The sequence below is a fragment of the Mandrillus leucophaeus genome, unplaced genomic scaffold (genome assembly GCF_000951045.1).
Source record: "Mandrillus leucophaeus isolate KB7577 unplaced genomic scaffold, Mleu.le_1.0 Scaffold16, whole genome shotgun sequence".
In the NCBI taxonomy this organism is placed as follows: Eukaryota; Metazoa; Chordata; class Mammalia; order Primates; family Cercopithecidae; genus Mandrillus; species Mandrillus leucophaeus.
In genome coordinates, this window is record NW_012101587.1 from 2,999,927 (window position 1) to 3,020,997 (window position 21,071).

The following is a 21,071-nucleotide window of genomic DNA, read 5'->3' on the forward strand; positions in this document are numbered from 1 at the left end:
AGGAAGAGAAGGAGGGGAAGGAGGAGGAGGAGGAGGAGGAGGAGGCGGCCACGGTGGCAAGGGAGAAGGAGGGAAATTCATTGATTACAACAGAAAAAGAATCCAGCATTTTTAAATACATCCTAAGCTAATTTTATGTATATTTTCATGAGATCAAAAATGGATACTACATCTGCTTTAAGTGTTAACCCTCACTCCCCATAATACTTTTGTTCATAACTTCTCCAAGACCTGTCATTACCTTCCATAGTAATAATTTTGTGATACATGTGAAATGCATTATAGGAAGAATGCTTCGAGTCATGGAACTAGAAAAGTACCAAGATTAGAGACTGTAATTTTTACACCAGCAAAACTGTTCAAGCATGCTACCCACCGCAGCTGTATCACCAGCAATGCATCGCAGAGGAGTGCTGGACTTTGCTCCAAGTAGTCACCTCTATGAGCAAGAGTATAGGTGTTTATTTCTCCTCATTAAACTCTGGCAAATTCAAGGCCAAATTAATGGATGCACCGATGTGTTTCATTTCAGTTTCAGTGTATGGACCAAATTAGTCCCTTTTGCTTTCTTTCATTTCTTTCTTTTCTGCTCCTAAATCAGAAATACTTAGAAATCAGAGGTAGGGTCTTTGTGTTTCTTTCGTGATTTCTACTGAGCAAATGGTAGGAGGAAGTCATCCCTGATTAGGGACCTCAACAGGAGAGGACATCAACCTCCTATGCTCGACAAGCATATGCCTGTATGCATGGCCACGGCCTCCTCGACTGGCCACAAACCTATGGGACTGGAATTAAGCCTTAGGGCAACCTCGCCTGTTCCACACATGTTGAAAGACAAGAGCTAGGTGGCTTAGTTTGTGATTAATTGAAAACTCTATGTCTCTGGATTCAAAGAAACGACAATGATCTATTTTATTAAAATGCTTTCATTACAAGGTGTCTAATATTTTTTAAACTATAAAATAAAAAGCAATCAGTTGGTTTCCTCTCAAACAGATTGTTCTTTAACAAGTGCAGCTCAAAACCCATACACAACCTCTAGTGTCTCGATGGTCACAACAGAGCCATCGAAACTAGTGGACCAATGACGGGACCACATGCATTATTTCACCGAATCCCCTTTACAACTCTATGAAGCAGACGCTCTCATGACCCACAGATTGTAGATAAGGAAACTGAGACTCAGGAGGGGAAAAGCAAACGTCCAGTGTCTCACAGCTGAATGCAAAGTTGGGACTGGCAGCCAGGCGGACATGCTCCCCAGCCCATGCGCTCTGCAGCTGGGGTGCAGGGAAAACTCTGGTCATCACAAGCCACACTTCCCTCTCTGCTCACAACAGGGCTGCTTCTCAAGAAGCATTATGCTAGCTGGGTGGGCAATAAAGGCCCCCATGAGACAACTGCCATCTCAGTTCCCCGGCGTGAAGGCACAGAGCGCTTCCCCAGCCTCCTCTGTTTGGCGCCTTCAGCTCTGTTCACTTTATCAGCAAGTTTACTTCTCGTAGGGAAAAAGGAACATTAAGTGCGTAAGACGTGCGCCTTTCAGCCTCTAGGCCAAAGGTTAGAACTCAAGGAAACTCCTTCTCTCAGACACAGTCCAGGCTGTAGTATTTTAGAGCATGCTCGGACATGGGGAGGTGAAGCATCAGAGTGTGAGCTGGCAGCAATCCCATTGATATGGTTTGGCTGTGACCCCACCCAGATCTCACTTTGAATTGTCATTCCCATAATCTCTGCATGTCATGGGAGGGACCTGGAGAGGTAACTGAATCATGGGGGCAGTGACCCTCAGGCTGTTCTCCTGATAGTGAGTTCTCGTGAGATCTGATGGTTTTATAAGGGGTTTCCCCGACCCTTCGCTCTCATTCTTCTCCTTCCTGCTGTCATGTGAAGAAGGATGTGTTTGCTTCCCTTTCTGCTATGACTGTAAGGAGTCCCCCCATCCCTGTGTAACTGTGAGTCAATTAAACTTCTTTCCTTTATAAATTACCCAGTCTTGAGTATATCTCTATTAGCGGTATGAGAATGGACTAATACAGTACATTGGTACTGCAGAGACTGGGGCACTGCTGTAAAGATACCCCAAAATGTGGAAGCGACTTTGGAACTGGGTAATAGGCAGAGGCTGGAACAGTTTGGATGGCTCAGAAGAAGACAGGAAAATGTTGGAAAGTTTGAAACTCCCTAGAGCCTTGGGGCGCTGAGAAGACAGGAAGATGTGGGAAAGTTTGGAACTTCCTGGAAACTGCTGAATGGCTTTGACTAAAATGGTGACAGTGATATGGACAATGAAGTCCAGGCTAAGGTAGTCTCAGATGGAGACCAGAAACTTCTTGGGAACTGGAGTAAAGGTCACTCTTGCTATGCTTTAGCTAAGAGACTGGTGGCATTTTGCCCTTGCCCTAGAGATCTGTGGAACTTTGCACTTCAGACAGATGGTTTGGAATTGGAATTTATGTTTACAAGGGAAGCAAAGCATAAAAGTTTGGAAAATTTGCAGCCTGATCATGCAATAGAAAAGAAAAACCCATTTTTGGAGGAGAAATTCAAGCAGGCTGCAGAAATTTGCATAAGTAATGAAAAGCCAAATGTTAATCACCAAGACAATGGGGAAAATGTTTCCAGGGCACATCAGAGGTCTTCATGGCAGCCTTTCCCATCACACACCCAGAGGCCTACGAGGAAAAAGGGTTTCATGTCCAAGCCCAGGGCCTTGCTGCTTTGTGCAAGCTTGGGGCTTGGTGTCCTGTGTCCCAGCTTTGGCTAAAAGGGTCAACATATAGCTCAGGCCATTGCTTCAGCAGGTGTAAGCCCCAGCCTTGGCAGCTTACCCATGAGGCTGGGCCTGCAGGTGCACAGAAGTCAAGAATTGAGGTTGGGGAACTTCCGTCTAGATTTCAGAGGATGTATGGAAATGCTTGGATGCCCGGGTACAAGTCTGCTGCAGGGGCAAAGTCCTTAGGGATAACCTCTGGTAGGGCAATGCAGAATGGAAATACGGGGTCAGAGCCCCCACACAGACTCCCCACTGAGTCATTACCTAGTGGATCTGTGAGAAGAGGGCCACCATCCTCCAGACCCCGGAATGGTAGATCCATCAAAAGCTTGCACCCTGCACCTGGAAAAGCCATAGACACTCAACATCAGCCATGAAGGCAGCCTGGAAGGGGGCTATACCCTGCAAAGCCACAGGGGAGGAGCTGCCCACAGCCATGGGAGCCCACCTCTTCTATCAGTGTGACCTGGATGTGAAACATGGAGTCAAAGGAGATCACTTTGGAGTTTTAAGATTTGGCTGCTCCACTGGATTTCAGACTTGCATGAGGCCTGTAGCCCCTTTGTTTTGGCCAATTTCTCCTATTTGGAATGGGTGTATTTCCCCAATGCCTGTACCCCCATTGTATCTAGGAAGTATAATAGGTACTTGCTTTTGATTGTAAAGGCTCATAGGCAAAAGGGACTTGCCTTGCCTCAGATGAGACTTTGAACTTGGACTGTTAATTCTGAAATGAGTTAAGATTTTGGGGGAATGCTGGAAGGGCATGATCATGTTTTGAAATGTAAGGACATAAGATTTGGGAGGGGCCAGGAACAGTAAGACATGGTTTGGCTGTGTGTTCCCACCCAAATCTCATCTCGAATTATAGTTGCTATAATCCCCATGTGTGGTGGCAGGAACCCAAAACGAGATAACTGAATCAGGAGGGCAGTTACCTTCATGCTATTCTCATGATAGCGAATGAGTTCTCATGAGATCTGATGTTTTCTAGGGGCTTTTTGCACCCTTTACTCTCATTCTTCTCCTTCCTGCCGCCACATGAAGAAGGACATGTTTGCTTCCTCTTCCACCATAATTCTAAGTTTCCTGAGGCCTCCTCGGCCCTGTGGAACTGTTAATCAACTAAACATCTATTCTTTATAAATTACCCAGTCTTGGGTATGTCTTTATTAGCAGTGGAAGAACAGACTAATATACCCACTCTCCTCCCAGGCCTCACTGGGTTTCACGGAGCAGGAAAGCAGACCCCCTCCCCTGGCCTTTCCATCACAGCATACGGATGTGGTGAAGCGTACACCTGGGGCCACCAGTCTGTTTTCTAAACAGAAATACTCTAAAATGGATGAGTGGGAGAAGAAAAGTTGGGGTAAAAGAAGAGAAAGCGAGAGAAAAAGAATGAAAATAGAGCCTTATTTTTCTTATAACTTCACATGGAGAGAAGACTAAGACATGGGAAAGTGACTCCATGACTGAGACAGCATTGTCCCACCACAGATTTTCCCTTGGGACACAGGCCTTCCTACTATGGTCCTGCATGGACCTCACACCCTGCAGGACTATCACAGGGCAGTGGGAACCACAGCTCCACACTGCTAGGAGGGGAAATCCTACGTGGCAAAAGGACTCTTTTTTTTTTTTTGAGACGGAGTCTCACTCTGTCACCCAGGCTGGAGTGCAGTGGCACAATCTCAGCTCACTGCAACCTCCACCTCCCAGGTTCAAGCAATTCTTCTGCCTCAGCCACCTGAGTTGCTGGGATTACAGGTATGCGCCACCATGCTGGCTAATTTTTGTATTTTTAGTAGAGACGGGCTTTCACCATATTGGTCAGGCTAGTTCAAACTCCTGACCTCATGATCCATCTGCCTCGGCCTCCCAAAGTGCTGGGATTACAGGCGTGAGCCACCACGCCCAGCCAAAAGGACTCTTCTTGTCACTTCCCATGAACTGGAGTCCCACTGCAACAGAAATGACAACCAGACTATAATGCATGAGATGCCAGCTCTTCAAGGATTGACATGAGGTAGCAAAGTAAGACGGGAGATGAAGTTTATCAAAGAGGGGGACTGGAAGCCAGGAAGCTGTGCCCAGGATCCAGGCAGAGACAGTAGAGAGAGGGCTATAGATCTCAGATCAAGACCAGGACAAATTCTACCAGCGAGGTGGACAGGAGATGAGAGTTAAGCTCCCTATCCAGAGGCACCAGGGAATGCACAAGATCCCAGGACTGACAGCAGGTCTGTGTTCCCACCTGGTCATGCTACAAGCTGGTTGTACGACCTTTGCAAAATGTCATAAACTCCCTGAGCCTCAACTTCCTCATCTGACAATAGGATGAACCAATGAAATGATTCCTAGACTATGCCTCATCTATTTAAACACGACAAACAACTCAGGTATAAAAATCTGAGTATGGGTTTTATAGGGTACAAGCTTACATATTAAAACCACTTACTGCATGACACACAAAGCAAACAGATAATGTGCTCACATATATTAAGGGAGTGCCTGCTATCAATCCATTTATCCATTAGTGGATGAGAAATGCCATTCTCAGATGATTTAGTCAAAACAATCTAGATATAATTATACCTACAAATAGAATATAAAACATCATCATTTCTTTCTAAGACAATCAGACCATCTCTCCATGTCACAAAATGATTCTTTTAGACATTTTTACTAAGTGCAAAGCAGAAATCTATCCCAGCAGCTTACTGATAAGATCCATGCCTTATCAACATCCACAGGGCAAATGGTAGTGTGCCCTGAGGCCGGAGGGCAGTGTTTTCTCTGGCAGTGTTTGTTAACTTTGTGTGTCTGTGACTCATTCCAAGTTTACCTTTTAATTTTTACTAGTCCCATTAGTCTTAGAGCCATGGATAAGAATCAGGTTCTTTTTCTTGGTTTACCAGCAGCTTTGAAATGAGATGGGATTACAGTTTGCAACATAAATATCAGGAAAGAAGGCTTAATGGGTATTGCATAAACTACATCATTTGTCTCAGATTGTTCCCAAAAGAGTTTAATGGAAAGCCTGTCAACACTGACTATCCTCCCAGATAAGTATCTCCAGGGGTTTCCTATTTTCTTCATGTTTATCAAGCATCTCAGGCCATTGAAGTGGAAGGCTTCAGGGTTGTTAAAAGCCAGCTCCCTGCAAACAGGCCCTGGGCACCTGGACCTGCTGTCTTCGAACTGAGTCCAATTCAGTTGTAGCAACGTCAATGTGGCAAATACACCCATGTGCATGGCTGAAAACAGTAGATGATTTCTGTCGTCATTCTTCCCTTGCAACAGATGCTGGTAGAAGATGGGACATGGGGCAAGAAGTTCCATGCCGGTGAAAAACCATCTTTATTGATTTACTACCGCTCCAAAATGTCAAACTCAGGAAACAATATATGCCTAGCATGGACTAGCTCAAAGTTAAAGATCTGACAAAATAATGCATGTGTACTAATTTCAACCCTGGGATTTAAGTAGGATAGTATGCCTATCCTTACCCAGTGCAAAGCCTTTTTTTTTTTTTTTTTTTAATTCAGATAGCTATACTTCATCTCTTATAGCTTTAAAGCAATTGGTAGAGGTTATTAGTTACCCAGGAATCTGCCTTTTTAAAAAGCTCAGTCAGGTACAGTGGCTCATGACTGTAATCCCACCACTTTGGGAGGCTGAGGCAGGAGGATCGTTTGAGGCCAGGCATTCTAGGCCAGCTTGGGCAACATCCTGAGTCCCCACCTTTAAAATATGTTTTCAAATAACTTAGCCAGGTGCAGCAGTGTGCACCTGTAGTCCCAGCTATGCAGGAGGCTGAGGTGGGGCGATCTCTTGAGCCCATGAGGTTGAGGCTGCAGTGAGCTATAATCACACCACTATACCTCAGCCTGGGCAACAAAGCAAGACCCCATCTCTAAAAATAAATTTAAAAAGAGCTCAAGAAGGTGTTTGGAGAACCACTGATGAATTACATAAAAGTCACAACAAAAAGAAAGTTGTCTTACCCACCTCAATTTAAAGGCAATAAAAAATGCTTAGTATCAACCCCTAAGGCTGAAGCATCTCCTTTCCTCAGAAAGAGCTGGAAAAGCCGCTTCCTGTCTTTCCCATGGAAACATCAGAAAATAACATCAGAAAGTAACCAAACACTGAATCTGCAGGAGCTTGATTTTAGACTTCCAACCTCCAGGACTGCAAGGAATACATTTCTATTGTTTATGGGCCACCCAGGCTGTTGTATTTTCTCATAGCAGCCTGAACAGACTAAGATCGGTGGATACAGAGCAGAGAAAGTCACAGAGAGAACTCCCCTCTCTGGAGGACGAGGCTGATTTTTAAAATTTATTTATGACGTGATTCTTTCTACTCTCTTACAGGGTCCTCCGTCTCCGTCAGACGGACATGTCCCCTGTGCTTCCCTCCTTTGTCTATTTAGCGTATAGAATCCCAACATGATCTTCTGATGGAGAAAAATTCATCATTTAAAATTATGTGCTAAATCTCTCTACAAATTCTTCTTACCCTTGAGTTTAGGTCTTTTAATAGCCTGGTTTCTCTGTGCTCCTTCTGCTGAAAGTATCTGAAAAAATATTAGTCGCCCCTCTTATTGTGAGATGCTCTTTTTCAAATCATCTGAGGTGTCTGTTCTTTCTTCAAAGAATTTTACTCACAATATGTCTAATGGAATTTGGCTGGGGAGAAAAGAAGTGACTAAAAGATGAAAATGATTAAAAAAAAAAAACTTCACAAATGTATAAATGACAGCCAAAAAGCTTACTGAGTTACTTAAAGCCAAAGAAACAACAACAAAAAGCAAACATTAAAAGAACCCAGTGGCTGGATAGGACATCAAGAGGTCCTTTAATCCAATTTTCTCCAAGAAGCAACCATCCAGTAGGCTGTCTATCCCATTTTGAGGTCTTCCAAGGTTTTACCAATCAGCGTTGAGCCAGAAACTCAAAACAGAGTTTAAGCAAAGCATGTGATCAATCCCAGCACTTTATTTCTGCAGTAGAAATCCTATTCTTCTTTTGCACTTTCTCCAAACATGAATAACTGTTAGCATGTTTATCATGAAAGGCCAATCTCCCCACCCCATAATAGTTGTAACTCTTCACAGGAAAGCCCTGTATAGATGGCCGCACTGTCTCAAAGTTTATGTCCCCACCCCCTCCAAAAAATTCATATATTGGAACCTAATCACCAAGGTGATGGTATTAACAGGTGGGGCTTTTGGGTGGTAATTAGGTCATGAGGTGGGAGGAGCAGTCATAATGGGACCAGTGCCCTTATGAGTAAGGGCCCAGAGAGCTGCCTCCTCGCACCCTATGAGGACGCAGAGACTAGTGCCCTTATGAAAGAGGCCTAGAGAGCTGCCTTATGCCTCCCACCCTATGAATAATGGGACCAGTCCCCTTATGAAAGAGGGCACAGAGAGCTGCCTCACGCCTTCCACTCTGTGAGGACACAGAGAGAAGGGGCCATCTATGAACCAGAAAACAGCCCTCACCGAACACTTAATCTGCAGGAGCTTGATTTCAGACTTCCAAACTCCAGGACTGCAAGAAATAAACTTCCATTGTTTGTGAGCCACCCAGGCTATGGTATTTTCTTAAAGCAGCCTGAACGTACTAAGACAAGTGGATACAGGGCAGACAAAGGGAACTTTATTTAGCCACTGAGAGAAAAGGCTGGAAACAAGTGGAGCTGAAATGAGCAAACTATCCAAATCCCTGTCACATCTTCCATTACTAATCAAATGAACACGTGTGCACCAGTAGCAATTTTCTGTGCCGAGACCTGGGGAAAGACCCACAATGGACCAATCCAGTTCCTGTCTTTGTCTTCAGGGAAGTTGCCATGTATTCTTTCTTTCCCTCGTGCGTTTCCCCTTTCTCGACTCTCCTGCCTCTGTCCCCCTCTCTCCGCCACCTCCCTTCTCTTCACTCTTCTGCTTCCACTCCCTCTTCTTACCCTTCCTCTGTTCCTCTCTCCCATCTCTTTCTTAGATACACACACACCACCACCACCATTACCATCACCACCACCATCACCACAATCGCCACCATCATCATCATTATTACCACCACCACCACCACTGCCACCACCGCCACCACCACCACTGCCACCATTGCCACCACCACCACTGGCACCATTGCCACCACCATCACCACCATGACCACCATCACCACCACCATCACCACTATGACCACCACCACCATCACAATCGCCACCATCACCACCACCACCACCATCACCATGATCACCACCATCACCACCACCAACACCACAATCACCACCATGACCACCATCATCATCACCACTACCACCCACCACCATCACCACTATGACCATCATCATCACCATCACCACCACCATCACAATCGCCATCACCACCATGATCACCACCATCACCACCGCCAATACCACCATCACCACCACTATGACACCACCATCACCACTATGACCATCATCATCACCACCATCACCATCACAATCGCCACCATCACTACCATGACCACCACCGCTACCACTATGACCACCACCATCATCACCACCACCATCACCACCATAACCACCACCACCACTACTATGATCACCACCACCATCACCATCATAATCGCCACCATCACCACTATGACTACCACCACCACCACTATGACCACCACCACCACCACCATCACCACCACCACCACAATCACCACGACCATCATCACCACCACCACCATGACCACCACCACCACTATGACCACCACCACCACTATGACCACCACCACCATCACAATCGCCACCATCACCACCATCACCATCACCACCACCATCGCCATCATCACCACCACTACCACCCACCACCATTATCACCACCATCACTACCACCACCATCACCACCACATTTATTTGTTCTATGCCAACAAGGAGGCAATTAAATACATCAAAAAGATCTGACATCTGTTCAGTGGCTGTTAAGGGTCAGAGGCTGTGAAAATGAAAAAGAAAATCTTCATCCCTTCTTCAAATGCTAGAACCTCCTCATAGTAAGAATAAGCAAAAGACAATTTTAGATAGATATATTTAGTATATGTATATATGTAAGCACATATGTCTTATACATGCATATACTCACATAAATCTAAATATGTGTGTATATATGTGTGTGTATGTGTATATAACTAAAGTAATTACTGAACTAATCACTGATCTTTAGGTTTCTTATTGTAAAATAAAATAGCTTTTCTAATCATTTTTATGACCTATTTTTTAAGTATTTTGTTGTTCTCTGAGACCTTCACAATTTCTCTCTAATACTTTTTCAAATATAGAGACTAAAACTACCATCGACACAAGTAAGATTCAGCAAATATTAAAGAAATGTTTTGTTTTATTTCTGTTGGTAAGCATAAAATCTTTTGAATCATTAACAAACATTTATCACAGATCAATGATGTCTTCTTGGTTAAAGTTTGGTGAACCCAATCTCTCCCAAGGGAAATTAAGCTCTTCCTTCCCTGATGCTCCAAACACTGCTCCCTTGAACAGGCCTTTGGGACTTACACATTTATCTCTTCCATTACAACGTTGGCTTCCAGGTGGAGCCAGTTCCTCTTAGAATCCCCTTAGAATCCCCTTAGGGTCAGCTTGGTCCTACACAGAGCAGGGGCTCCAAAAATAACTGTCCAAGGAGAAGTCAGAAACGATCCTTAATTGTCTTTAAAGAACCATTTTCTTAGAAATAAGAAGTGTGACTCAGAGGAAAAATAAATAGATATACCAGAAAAATGGAAAATCTCTACCATAACAGCACATCACTAAAAACAAAGGAGGAAAGCACCAACGTTCAGGGTTTATTCCATTCATATAACTTAGCACTTGGTCAGCTGCTCTAATGAGGAGCCTAGATGCCTAAAATGAAATATTCATCATAGTTGTTCAGATGTAAGAAAGGATCAGTGGAATAAAGCCATAACATAGTCTTGTTACTTATATTGCACCTTGTATTCTTAGGTGGTTATCCTAAAAACTGTATGATTGCATTTCTAATATAAGCTAATTTTTTGCTGCCAGAAAAAAAAAAAAAAAGGTCTTAATGTTTGTACTCTATAACCAATTCTCTACCACTGGTTTCGACTCTGGACTGTCAGATGGCCTTTTAGCCAGATTACTGTTGATCAACAAGGAAAGTCAGGAAAAGCTGTCCCTTATTTAAGTAGAATTTTTAAGTAAACATGATTAAATATGATCTAAACTATAATTTCTATAAGTTATATATGTCATTGATCATAATAAATACTTATAAGGAAAAAACAAGGTATTTTAAGATGTTATTACTACACTTTTGGGTTAAAATGTCCGGTTATAACCTCCTACTCCTTAATCATATTGCCTAATAATCTCATTCTACTTCCTAAAATTAGAAGTTATATAGATATTTTCTGAGTAAAAGTTAATTTAATCTTGATCTGTGAAATAGTTTTTCCTCAAAATGTAGAATGTCAAGACCATCAGTAAGTTAGACGCTGTAGTACTACTCAGGAGAAGCTTGTTTAAATCAGGGCTGGGGGATGAGAAAGTCAGTTAGCCACGGGAGAAATCAGCTTTCAGCCTTGTCCACTCTTCAGTCTTTACCCGCAGGGTCAGAGTCAGCACATGTGGGTGAAAGAGGCAAGGACGACCCAGTGCCCTGGCGGCTTTAGGGAGGGATTATAACGATGTTGTCTTAAACGAGAACCAAACCTGGGCTTTTTGGAATCACATCAGAGACTGTAAACATACAACAAAATGACTATACTTTCCCTCTAAGTGTGCATGTCAGCAACTCTGCACTCTGCACTCTGTCTCAGTCAGCCCAAGCACACCTCCCAGTGAGGCGCAGGATCAGCAGAATCCACATTTCCTCATCTCCCCAGATCTTCAGCTAAGTTTGAATGCAGCACAGAGTGACCCGCGATGCCCTTGCTAAGGCTGACCCTCCATTCCCATCCTAACGGTGGGAGGCTCATCTCAAACCTCCTTAGCCACACCAAGGGTCCTAACTGTTACAGGCTTTAGGTAGACATGAGGGCAAGTAAAGATAAACTAAGCTCTGAAAAGTAACATATATATATATATATATTTGTGATCATTACCTTTTTCTTGGATGCTTCAGACTTCTTTGACATGTTCTTCAACTTTTTATGCAAATGATTAAGAACCTGAAAGACACAGACTAATGAAATCAGTTCGCCTCACCTCTCACAACCCACTGCGTATATTGCATTAACAGTTATTGACATGCTGAAATGGTAGCATCACTATTTATAAGATCATTAAAATAAAAACTCAAATTAGGTGATTAAGTAACAATGAATATGAGTTGCCAAATACATTCTTTTCTAACATTTACGAGCATGCCAGGAAGGCTGATGCACAGCCAGACAAGTTCACAGCCATAGCACCTGTTTGCAGAGAATGCCCAGCACATGGAGCTCTGGGGTTTTACCCACAAACAGCCATGCCATGACCCACTCATGCAAGCTTATTAGTCTATTATCTGCCTTGGTTTCTTCCAGGATCCCATATATTAACAAACACCAGGTCCCTACTACATGTCAGGCACAATGTTAGATCCTGGATGCATCAAAAAAACTAGAGATTTGCCCTTCCGAAATTCACCATCTGATGGGGAAAGGAGGCAAGTAAACAAATGAAGATAATATCAGCAGACATTTCTTCAGCGCAGCCCACCCAAATATCGCCAGTGTTTGTGCCAAAATATTCTTTCTTCTTCCTCTTATGGGCTGCCTCCACTGCAATTCTCCTTACAGCAAATCACCACCCATCAGGCTTCCCTTCACTCTTTATTCCAATCCTACCCACGGTGCTGTGCTTTTAGACAACTTATTGGGGATTCGGCATCACCGATGATTTACAGAACATTTTTGCAAATGTTTTACAATTAATGTCCCTGTCAGGGAATCTCCTTGAGACACACTGGCTCCCTTAATTAAAGAAGCGATTTTTGTCTTTTCTTGCCAGTGTAATACTCAGGAGAAATGATATGAAAATGTGGGGTTTTAGATATAGGAATTTCCAACATACATTTGGTCTTAGACGACATTGTTAAGCCTGCAGAACTGTCACTTAATTTCATTGCTATATCCCATGTGAGGGAAAATCTAGAGAAAATCGAGCCCCAGGGTGACTAAGTGCTTTAGATCGTCTGTAGATTGCTGAGAAGTCTCTCAAGGAACCAGAAGCCATGTTCCAACCAGTTCTTTGTTCCCTGTAGCATGGAAATAATTTAATCAAATTGAACTTATTGCAAAAGCCTGCTCCATTCAGCCAGAGGAGGCACTTTCAGAGCAATTAGTCACACCCTACTTGGAAGCCACAGGATATATTTACCAGCTGCCCAGGTCTTATGCAGGTGAAGCAGCAGCCATCACAGGGGTATGAATTCTCTCCCCTACTGAAATGCTTCCCACTTCCTGAAATGACTCAGCAACATCCGCAACAAAACAAGTGTTTACTTGCCGCAGGAGCATTTGGGAAAACACTCAATACATTGACAAGGTGTTAGTTTACCGTTCTACCAGCAGAAATGAGAGTATCAAAACCTGAATGCAAGGTATCGACAGAACAGGGGCTTTCTTGCGGGAGCAAATGAGAGCGTTTCAAAGAGGAAGGAAAGGGCTGAAGGAGGCAGGACCCTGCCCAAGAGGACAGGACCGCCTAGATGGCACAGTGGCAGCCTTCCCAACAGGAAACCGCAGGACAACACTGGTCACTGAGGACACAGGAGAGACCAGAGGAGAGGCCGCACAAGCAAAATCAGAGAGGGACACCTGGACAAATCACAACAAAACGTCCAAATGTGACCAGCTTCATAACGCTGCCGAGCTCCATGCGTTCCTTCCAAAAAGAAATCTGGATCACAGCTCAGCCACTTCAAAACACCTAAAAATGTTGAATGCTGTTGAATGGTCAATGGAGAAAATACTCAAGTATATTTTAATCAGCTCTGTTTCTCTTCAATAGCTCATAGTATGAGCACAGAATGATGTATCATGATACACCATTGAAGGTCTTGTCAGCAAAGGAGGAAGAATGTAGGTATCATGATAGGGTATGATGAGGTTTAAGAAGAGAGTGATAACATACTGGGGTCTCTTGGTGAGTCTGTAAATTTCTGAGTGTGCACAGGAAGGTGCTAGCTCAAACCAAACCCAGGTCCTGCTGGGCACATCCTGGAGATTCAGAGTAACTTAGTCGGGTGAGCCCATTGAGTTTATCCTCGTGGTAGACCAAGGAGGTTCTGGACAGTAATTCACTCTAAGGACAGTGAGCGAGGGGCACAGCCCTGGTGAAGAACAGCTCCACAGCAGCAGAGGCGAGGGCTCTTCCGGGGGCACTGGGCAGACAACTTTGACTCATCCTCCCGCCCATGTATTCGATGGGTTTCCCAGAAACTGTCTGGTGCAAAAGACTGTTCCCTTACAAACTTGTAAGAATTTGGAGGCAAAAGGCAACTCTGGAATGCAATTGTCTTTAAGTTTCTTTGTTTATTTAAAGCATCATAACCTCAGGTTCCCTTTTAGCCATCTGTGTTTGTTTTTTTTTTTTTTTTTTTTCCAGGCTATCTAACAGACCTGAGGTTTGGAGGAATAGCGAATCCTGAAACCAATACTCAAGTAGCAAAATCCTTAACTGGATGGTGCACAGCTAATGCCTGAGCCAAAGATAAGCAACTTGAAATAACTTAAATCTCCACCTATCCATGACAGCCCTGAAATTAACTTGTAAATATTATGCTGAATTCAAAATATTTTTCCAGTTATGCTTAGAAGCAAACTATTTCCATATAAAAAATCCAAATGATCATGTATTCATTAAAATTTTTTTAAAAACTATTTAAACATTGCCCTTCTGTGGGACTTCTACAGACTGGCAAATGACAGAAATGTAGCCTAATTTATTCCTAAAAGCTTACTTTGTCATTTCCAGTAAGATTTTAGTTCTTCTCCCTAAAGGCTTTGGGGAAATAAGGAAGCGTGTGCTTCAGTTCTACTGCAATAATTAGGAACTTAACAGCCATATATTGTAAGATTCCCAATCTCAGACTTCAATGTCCTCAAGGCCTCACCAACTGTCCTGTCCTCAGGAGACTGGGAATCCTGTGTTAAAATCCTTCCTTCCTTCCTGAATCATTCACCAGCTTCATAATTTGGGTCAGGTGTTCCTTTCCAAAGCTCTTTTTCCTTAAGTAATAAAATATGGGTAAATAATAAAATAGCTCCAAGCCAGAGTTGTGCAAATTAAATGAGATGGTGCACATATCAGATAATTGTGCTATGTAAGATAGCCTTTGTTTAGCAATTGCAGAAGACCACATTAATAAACCAGCCGTTTTCCAAACAGCTAAGCTAGAGTTCTTTTCCAAATTCCCTTACTGCTACTATATTGGTGGTGGTGGTGTCGTTGTTGTTGTTTTGAGATGGAGTCTCACTCCATCGTCACCCAGGCTGGAGTTCAGTGGCACGATTTCAGCTCACTGCACCCTCTGTCACCTGGGTTCAAACAATTCTCCAGTCTCAGCCTTCGGAGTAGCTGGGACTACAGGGGCCCACCACCACATCCGGCTAATTTTTATATTTTTAGTAGAGACGGGGTTTTACCTTGTTGATCAGGCTGGTCTCAAATTCCTGACCTCAGGTGATCCACTTGCCTCGGCCTCCCAAAGTGCTACTATATTTCTTTATATTTAACCATTTGGTGCAGACCGTTCAGATAATATCCAGCAATACTATTATTCAAAATCGACACGATCTACATAGATGAAACAGGTGGGGGGAAACAGGTGGCTTATAGCAAACACTTCTGTTGATAAAAATACCTTGTGAATTGAGTATTAGAAGTGACAGTTGTTCTACCTAGTCAGGTTATTTGTGGTCATATGGTCATAGCCTTATTGAAACAGAATGAGAGACCGAGGTGAAGTCAGGGGGAACCTGGTAACAGCTGTATTTCAAATGGCCACGCTCTGGAGCCAGGAGGGTGCGCAGACTGGGGTTTACCCCGTGAATCGCCATCACCTGATTATTAAAATAAGCTCTTGTTTACGCAAATAGAAACACGTGTGTCAAAGGCTGAAGACGTTTTGATCAGTATAAAGTCTTCAAACACTTGTGGACGCAATGAAAAAGAAGGTGAGTTCTGAGCTCTGCCCGGCTGTACAAAGGGAAAAACGATCTCCCACACGCGTGGACGGTGCCTCTGCTACAGTTAGGGTGAAGATCCGCCGCCTCAACCACTTCACCCTGTTCTGGAGACCTTTCTAAAAAGGATTGAAATGGGGAAGCCGAAAGCTCGAGTCCATTCCATTCCAAGTTCGTGGAGCCTGCGGTCAGGACTCTGTAAAGAAACACCGTTTTATAAAGCTAAGCTTCAGAATAAAATTCAAAGCTCTGTCCCGGGAGCAGTGGCTTCACAGAGCTCGGTGTGCGCAAAGCCTTTGGAGCGAGGGCAAACTGCGCACCCCGGGGGAGAGAGGCCGCCCCGCGAGCCCCCCCCGACGGCCAGCTGAGAGCCCGGGAGAGGGCGGTGGGGACCCGTCACCCCCGCAAAAGGTTCGCGCTCTGGTGACCACGCGCTCCCCTCGGGTCCCACAGCGCCGCGGCGGTAACCTCGCCGCGCAGCTGATCTGGTTGAAGAGTTGCTGGAACCGAGCGGGGTTTGCGGTACCGGGAAGGAGGCGGCAGCGCCCGCCTACCGCCCAGGCAACCTGGGGGCTCTGAAGCGCCGCAGGGGCGAGGGAGGGGAGGGGAGGAGAAACTTGTTCTACCAGACCATGCGAAGTGAACTGCAAACTTTCCCCAGCATCTCTCAGACTCCAAGTAACTTTCTTGCGCGAGCCAATGGCAAGCTCCAGCAGCGGCCAGGGAGCCTCCCCGCACAGATCCGCCCCAGCACCGGCGGGGTGGAGGCAACTGGGGCCGGGCTGCCGCCAAGGCTCCGGCAGGGCCGCGGAACACTGGGACCCCCGGGCCCCCCACCGGCCCTCCACCCTCCCTCGCGCGTCTCGGCCCGGTGCCCGCCGCGCACCTTTGCATAGCAGAAGCAGATGAGAAGGAGCGGCAGCAGGTAGCCGAAGACGAAGGTGCACACCACATAGGCCTTCTTGTGGCGAGGGTCAGGCCACTGCTCCCAGCAGAAAGTCTGGTTGCTGGCGCGCGGCTGGAAGAGGCCCTGGTGGTAGGCCACGGGCGAGGCCATGGCGATGGACAGCACCCAGATGCAGCTTACGCCCAGCAGCGCGTTGCGGGACACCCTGAGGGAGGAGGAGCGCCGCGAGTGCACGATGGCCACATAGCGGTCCACTGACATCGCAGCCAGGGTGAAGATGCTGACCAGCATGGACACGGTGAAGAAGTAGTGTATGAACTTGCAGATGAAGGCGCCCAGCACCCAGGTGGGCAGCGCGTACACCGTGGCCTGGAAGGGGATGCAGAAGAGCAGGTAGGCCAGGTCGGCGATGCTCAGGTTGAGGATGAACAGGTTGGTGGTGCTCCGCGGCTTGCCCGGCTTGCTGCGCGCCAGCACAGTGATCACTAGGCTGTTGCCCAGCACGCCCAGCGCGAAGATCAGGCCGAACACCACCAGCGTGACGAAGTTCTCCACGCCGATGCCGAACAGCGGCCCGGGCTCCGGGGCTGGGGGCTCCGGCCAGCTCGCGTTGCCCTCGCTGAGGTTCCCGACCGCCAGCTCCATGGCCCGCGGGGCTGCCCGGGCGAGCGGCGGGGCGCGCGGGGAGGGACGGCGGGTGCCTGGCGGGAAAGTAGGCGCCGGAGGTGGCCGGTAGTCCCGGCGCAGAGCACGGAGAGCGCGAGTTTAGGAGTCTGAGCTTCCCGAGGCGCGCGCCAGCGGGCGCGGGGATCAGGTGGCCGTGCCTGAAGGCACCGTCTTTGCGCCGCGACCTTCTGCGAGAGGGCGTGGACGGGAGCCTGGAGCTGGACCTTCTCGGGAAGGGACGGTGGTCTTGAGAGCCCTGGGGTCCCCCTACCCAGGCGCCTCCGCCCGCTGCGCGACCACGGAGCCCTGGGAAGAAGGATCCGCCGGCTGCAGCCGCGCAGGTGGAGACACCCTTCTCTCCGCCTTACTGCTCCAGATCTTCGCCGGCCGTTTTCTCTCGCTCCCGGAGCGGCTGCGGGCTGCACCTGTTGCTCAGAGCCGCTCCTTCCCGCGGCGCTTCCCCGCACTGCCGAGCGCGCAGCAGCGCACCGTGAGGCTCCTGCAGAGGGGGCTCCCCGCGCCACCTCCCCAGTGGGCTGGCGCCTGCGACTCCCTCCCGGCTTTTCCAGGGATTCCGAGGTGTCCACAGGGCGAAAGCTCTTTTGGGGGACTTTCTGGTGGTGGAGAGAGTCGGGTGCCAGGGGCCTCTCGGCTTCAACTGAGACACGAAGACGGCCTGGCTGAAATCCGCGCCCCCTAGAAGTCACGGTGCGCGAGCAGAGACTGGACGGATTCTCGCGGGATGGGTCGCCGCCCACCTCCCGGCTGGAACCCGCGCGCGCTCGCCTCCGCGGGGTGCGGACCCGCACGGCTGGCTGAAGGCGGGGCTGCCAGCTGCTGCGGGCCGGGCGGGCGAGGGAAGCCGGGCGCTCTCGAGCGCGCCGGGGGGGGAGGCGGAGGGGTTCGCGGGCCCCCTCACCCATCAGTGTCTGTCCTCCTCCTCCCCTCCAGGGTGGCTGTCCCTGAGAAAGCCTCTGTCCCTGGAATAACCCCAGGAAATCGAGGCTGGCGCCGCGCCCTGGAGTTCTGTAAAATTGACCGCCTAACCCACCCTCACCCGCGGCCTGCTAGAGAGGACAGAAGTGCGAAGGGAAAGGGCTGTGTGGGCTTCTCTGTAGATGTGGATGACATTGAAGGGGAAGGCTGTTCACACCACTCAACCTCACATCATTTTTGCCTTGCATTACTCATCTGAGGGCCATAAACTGCAGCGATGACAAAATATTTTTAAAGTGAAAGAACGTGCTTACTATCTTACTGCGGTAAATGTAGATTTGCCAGAAAGAAATTAAGCTGTTTCGGTACAGCAGGGCCAGTCACGTTATCTTTGTAACCTGGGTGGTTCCCAGCTAGAGAGCCGACACTGATTCCTTTATTTGGGGTGATTTGTCTGTTTCACTTTCAAAAACACCGATGCGTTTCCAGCATTCTCCATCTAGTGGTTGTCCATTATGCGCGGACGCAGTGCCTGAGGGCATGGGTAATCCAAAGACCAAAGAGGGCAGGGGCTCTTCACCTTAGGGAGTTGTAGGATCTTGTTTTTCTATCTTGTTAGCTCTGTTCTGCCTCATTTCCAGATAAATCTTGATGCAAGTTCATTGAACATCTGTATATTTTATGAACATCTATGTATTTTATCTGCATTCATTGCTAGGGAGTTCCTTGCAAGGGAATTGTTCTATTCACACACATTTTCTGGAAGACCAAAAATTGAGTGTAAGCAACCTGCCAAGAATGCGCTTACCTGCCCTGACCTGAGAGAATGCCTTGAAATTTCCTTAGGTGATCTTGCCAATCCGTATTGCTTTTTTTCCTGAGATGCTCTCCGACCCAGGCTTTCAAGGTATCATGTTATATTGGACACCTCTGTTGCATTGAAAGTTAGTAGTAATATGATTTGGAAGAGTTTTTAAATTATGAACTATTTTGACATGAAACAGATATGATAAAATTACATTGCATACCAATGTACCCACCATCCAGCTTAGAATAATTTTTAAATATTATCAGTGGAGTTGAAGTCACTTTTGTATACTTTCCAATCACAACCTCCACCTCTCCTACTATCTCCAAGTAACCTAAATTTGTTGTCTGTTAGTCATTTCTTTATACATTTTTGGCATATGCATATGGTCTTAAATAATATATTGTAGTGAGTTTTTGTTTGTTTGCTTTAACATTACGTAGTTGGTATTACGGTACATGTTTTGTTTTTGCCTTAAAGTATAATTTGTTATTGCTATAAGTACACCAACATTCTTTGCTTTGTATTTGCCTGTTACATCTTTTGCAGCCTTCCTGTTATGTCCTGCAATTTAAAGGTATTGCTTTAATATAGCACATAACGGAATTATTTTAAAACATAATTTTAAAATCTCTAGTTTTTAACTGGCAAGTTTAGGTCATTTTTATTATTACTAATCTATATGGATTTTTCACATTTTATTTTGTACTTTTTGTTTTCTATTTCTGTGCTTTTATTTTTTCTCTTTTTGCATGACATCTTTTGAATTGCATTTTAAAGTGTTTTCTCCCTCCCTCCACATTCTTGGAAAAGGAAGATATGACCTACTTCTATTATTTTACTGGTTACCCTTGAGTGCCTACTATGTGCCAGGAACTATTGTAGGTTCTGAAGATAGAGCAGCTAACACAACAAAGTTCTTTCTTGTATGGATTTTACATTTCATTACCGACACATTTAAAAATAAAATGATAATGTCACATGTGGTAAACACTGATATAGTTTAGACACCTGTCCTCGCCAAATCTCATATTGAATTATAATCCCTAATACTGGAGGTGGAGCCCAGTGGGAGGGTTTGGGTCAATGGGGTGGATAGCTCATGGCTTGGTGCTGTCCTCAGGACAGTGAGTCTCAAGATCTGGTTGTTAGAAAATATGTGGTACCTCCTCCCTTCTCTCTTGCTCCTGCTCCTGCCATGTAAGATGTATCTGCTCCCCCTTCACCTTCTGCCATGATTGGAAGCTTCCCGAGACCTCCCCAGAAGCTGAGCAGATGCCAGCACCATGCTTCCTGTACAGCCCACAGAACTGTGAGCCAATGAAACCTCTCTTCTTTATAAGTTACCCAGCCTCAGGTATTTCTTTATAGCAACGCAGGAATGGCCTAATACAACCCTAAAGAGAAGAATGCAGGATAAGGGATAGAGAGCAGTTAAAGAGTGTAACTATATACAGGGCAATTGGGAGAAACATCTGAAAAACTGACATTCGAGCAGGAACCTGAAGGAAGTATAGCAGGAAGCCTTTTAAACAGGTAGCATGACACGTTCCTGGGAAACGGTGCAGCGAGGAAGCTGTGTAAAGGAGGAGGAGGACAGTTTTGCTGTCATGGAAACAGCTGGGAAGATTTGTCAGCCATGAGGCCAGAAAACATTGGTTGAGGAAAATGGGGATGGATGACCTTGGACCTTGGAGAGCAAGGAAGGGGCCTGGGACTTCATTCTGGACTTCGGAGGAAGTCTTGCAGGGAGTTTTGAGCAGAGCGATGTTATGCTCTGACCTG

At 46.1% G+C, this 21,071-nt stretch overlaps 1 protein-coding gene across 1 annotated transcript in view; it reads right to left on the reverse strand.

The window, feature by feature from the left end:
- The window catches only part of GALR1 (galanin receptor 1), a 19,693-nt gene extending 1,664 nt beyond the window's left edge, over nucleotides 1–18,029 (reverse strand). Inside the window, exons 1-2 of the mRNA XM_011975875.1 lie at nucleotides 16,856–18,029; nucleotides 11,902–11,967 (exon numbers count right to left, since the gene is read on the reverse strand). Coding sequence (XP_011831265.1) covers nucleotides 11,902–11,967; nucleotides 16,856–17,521 — 732 coding nt within the window. The 5' untranslated portion in view covers nucleotides 17,522–18,029. The remainder of the gene's footprint in view (nucleotides 1–11,901; nucleotides 11,968–16,855) is intronic.
- Nucleotides 18,030–21,071: the final 3,042 nt, after the last annotated feature.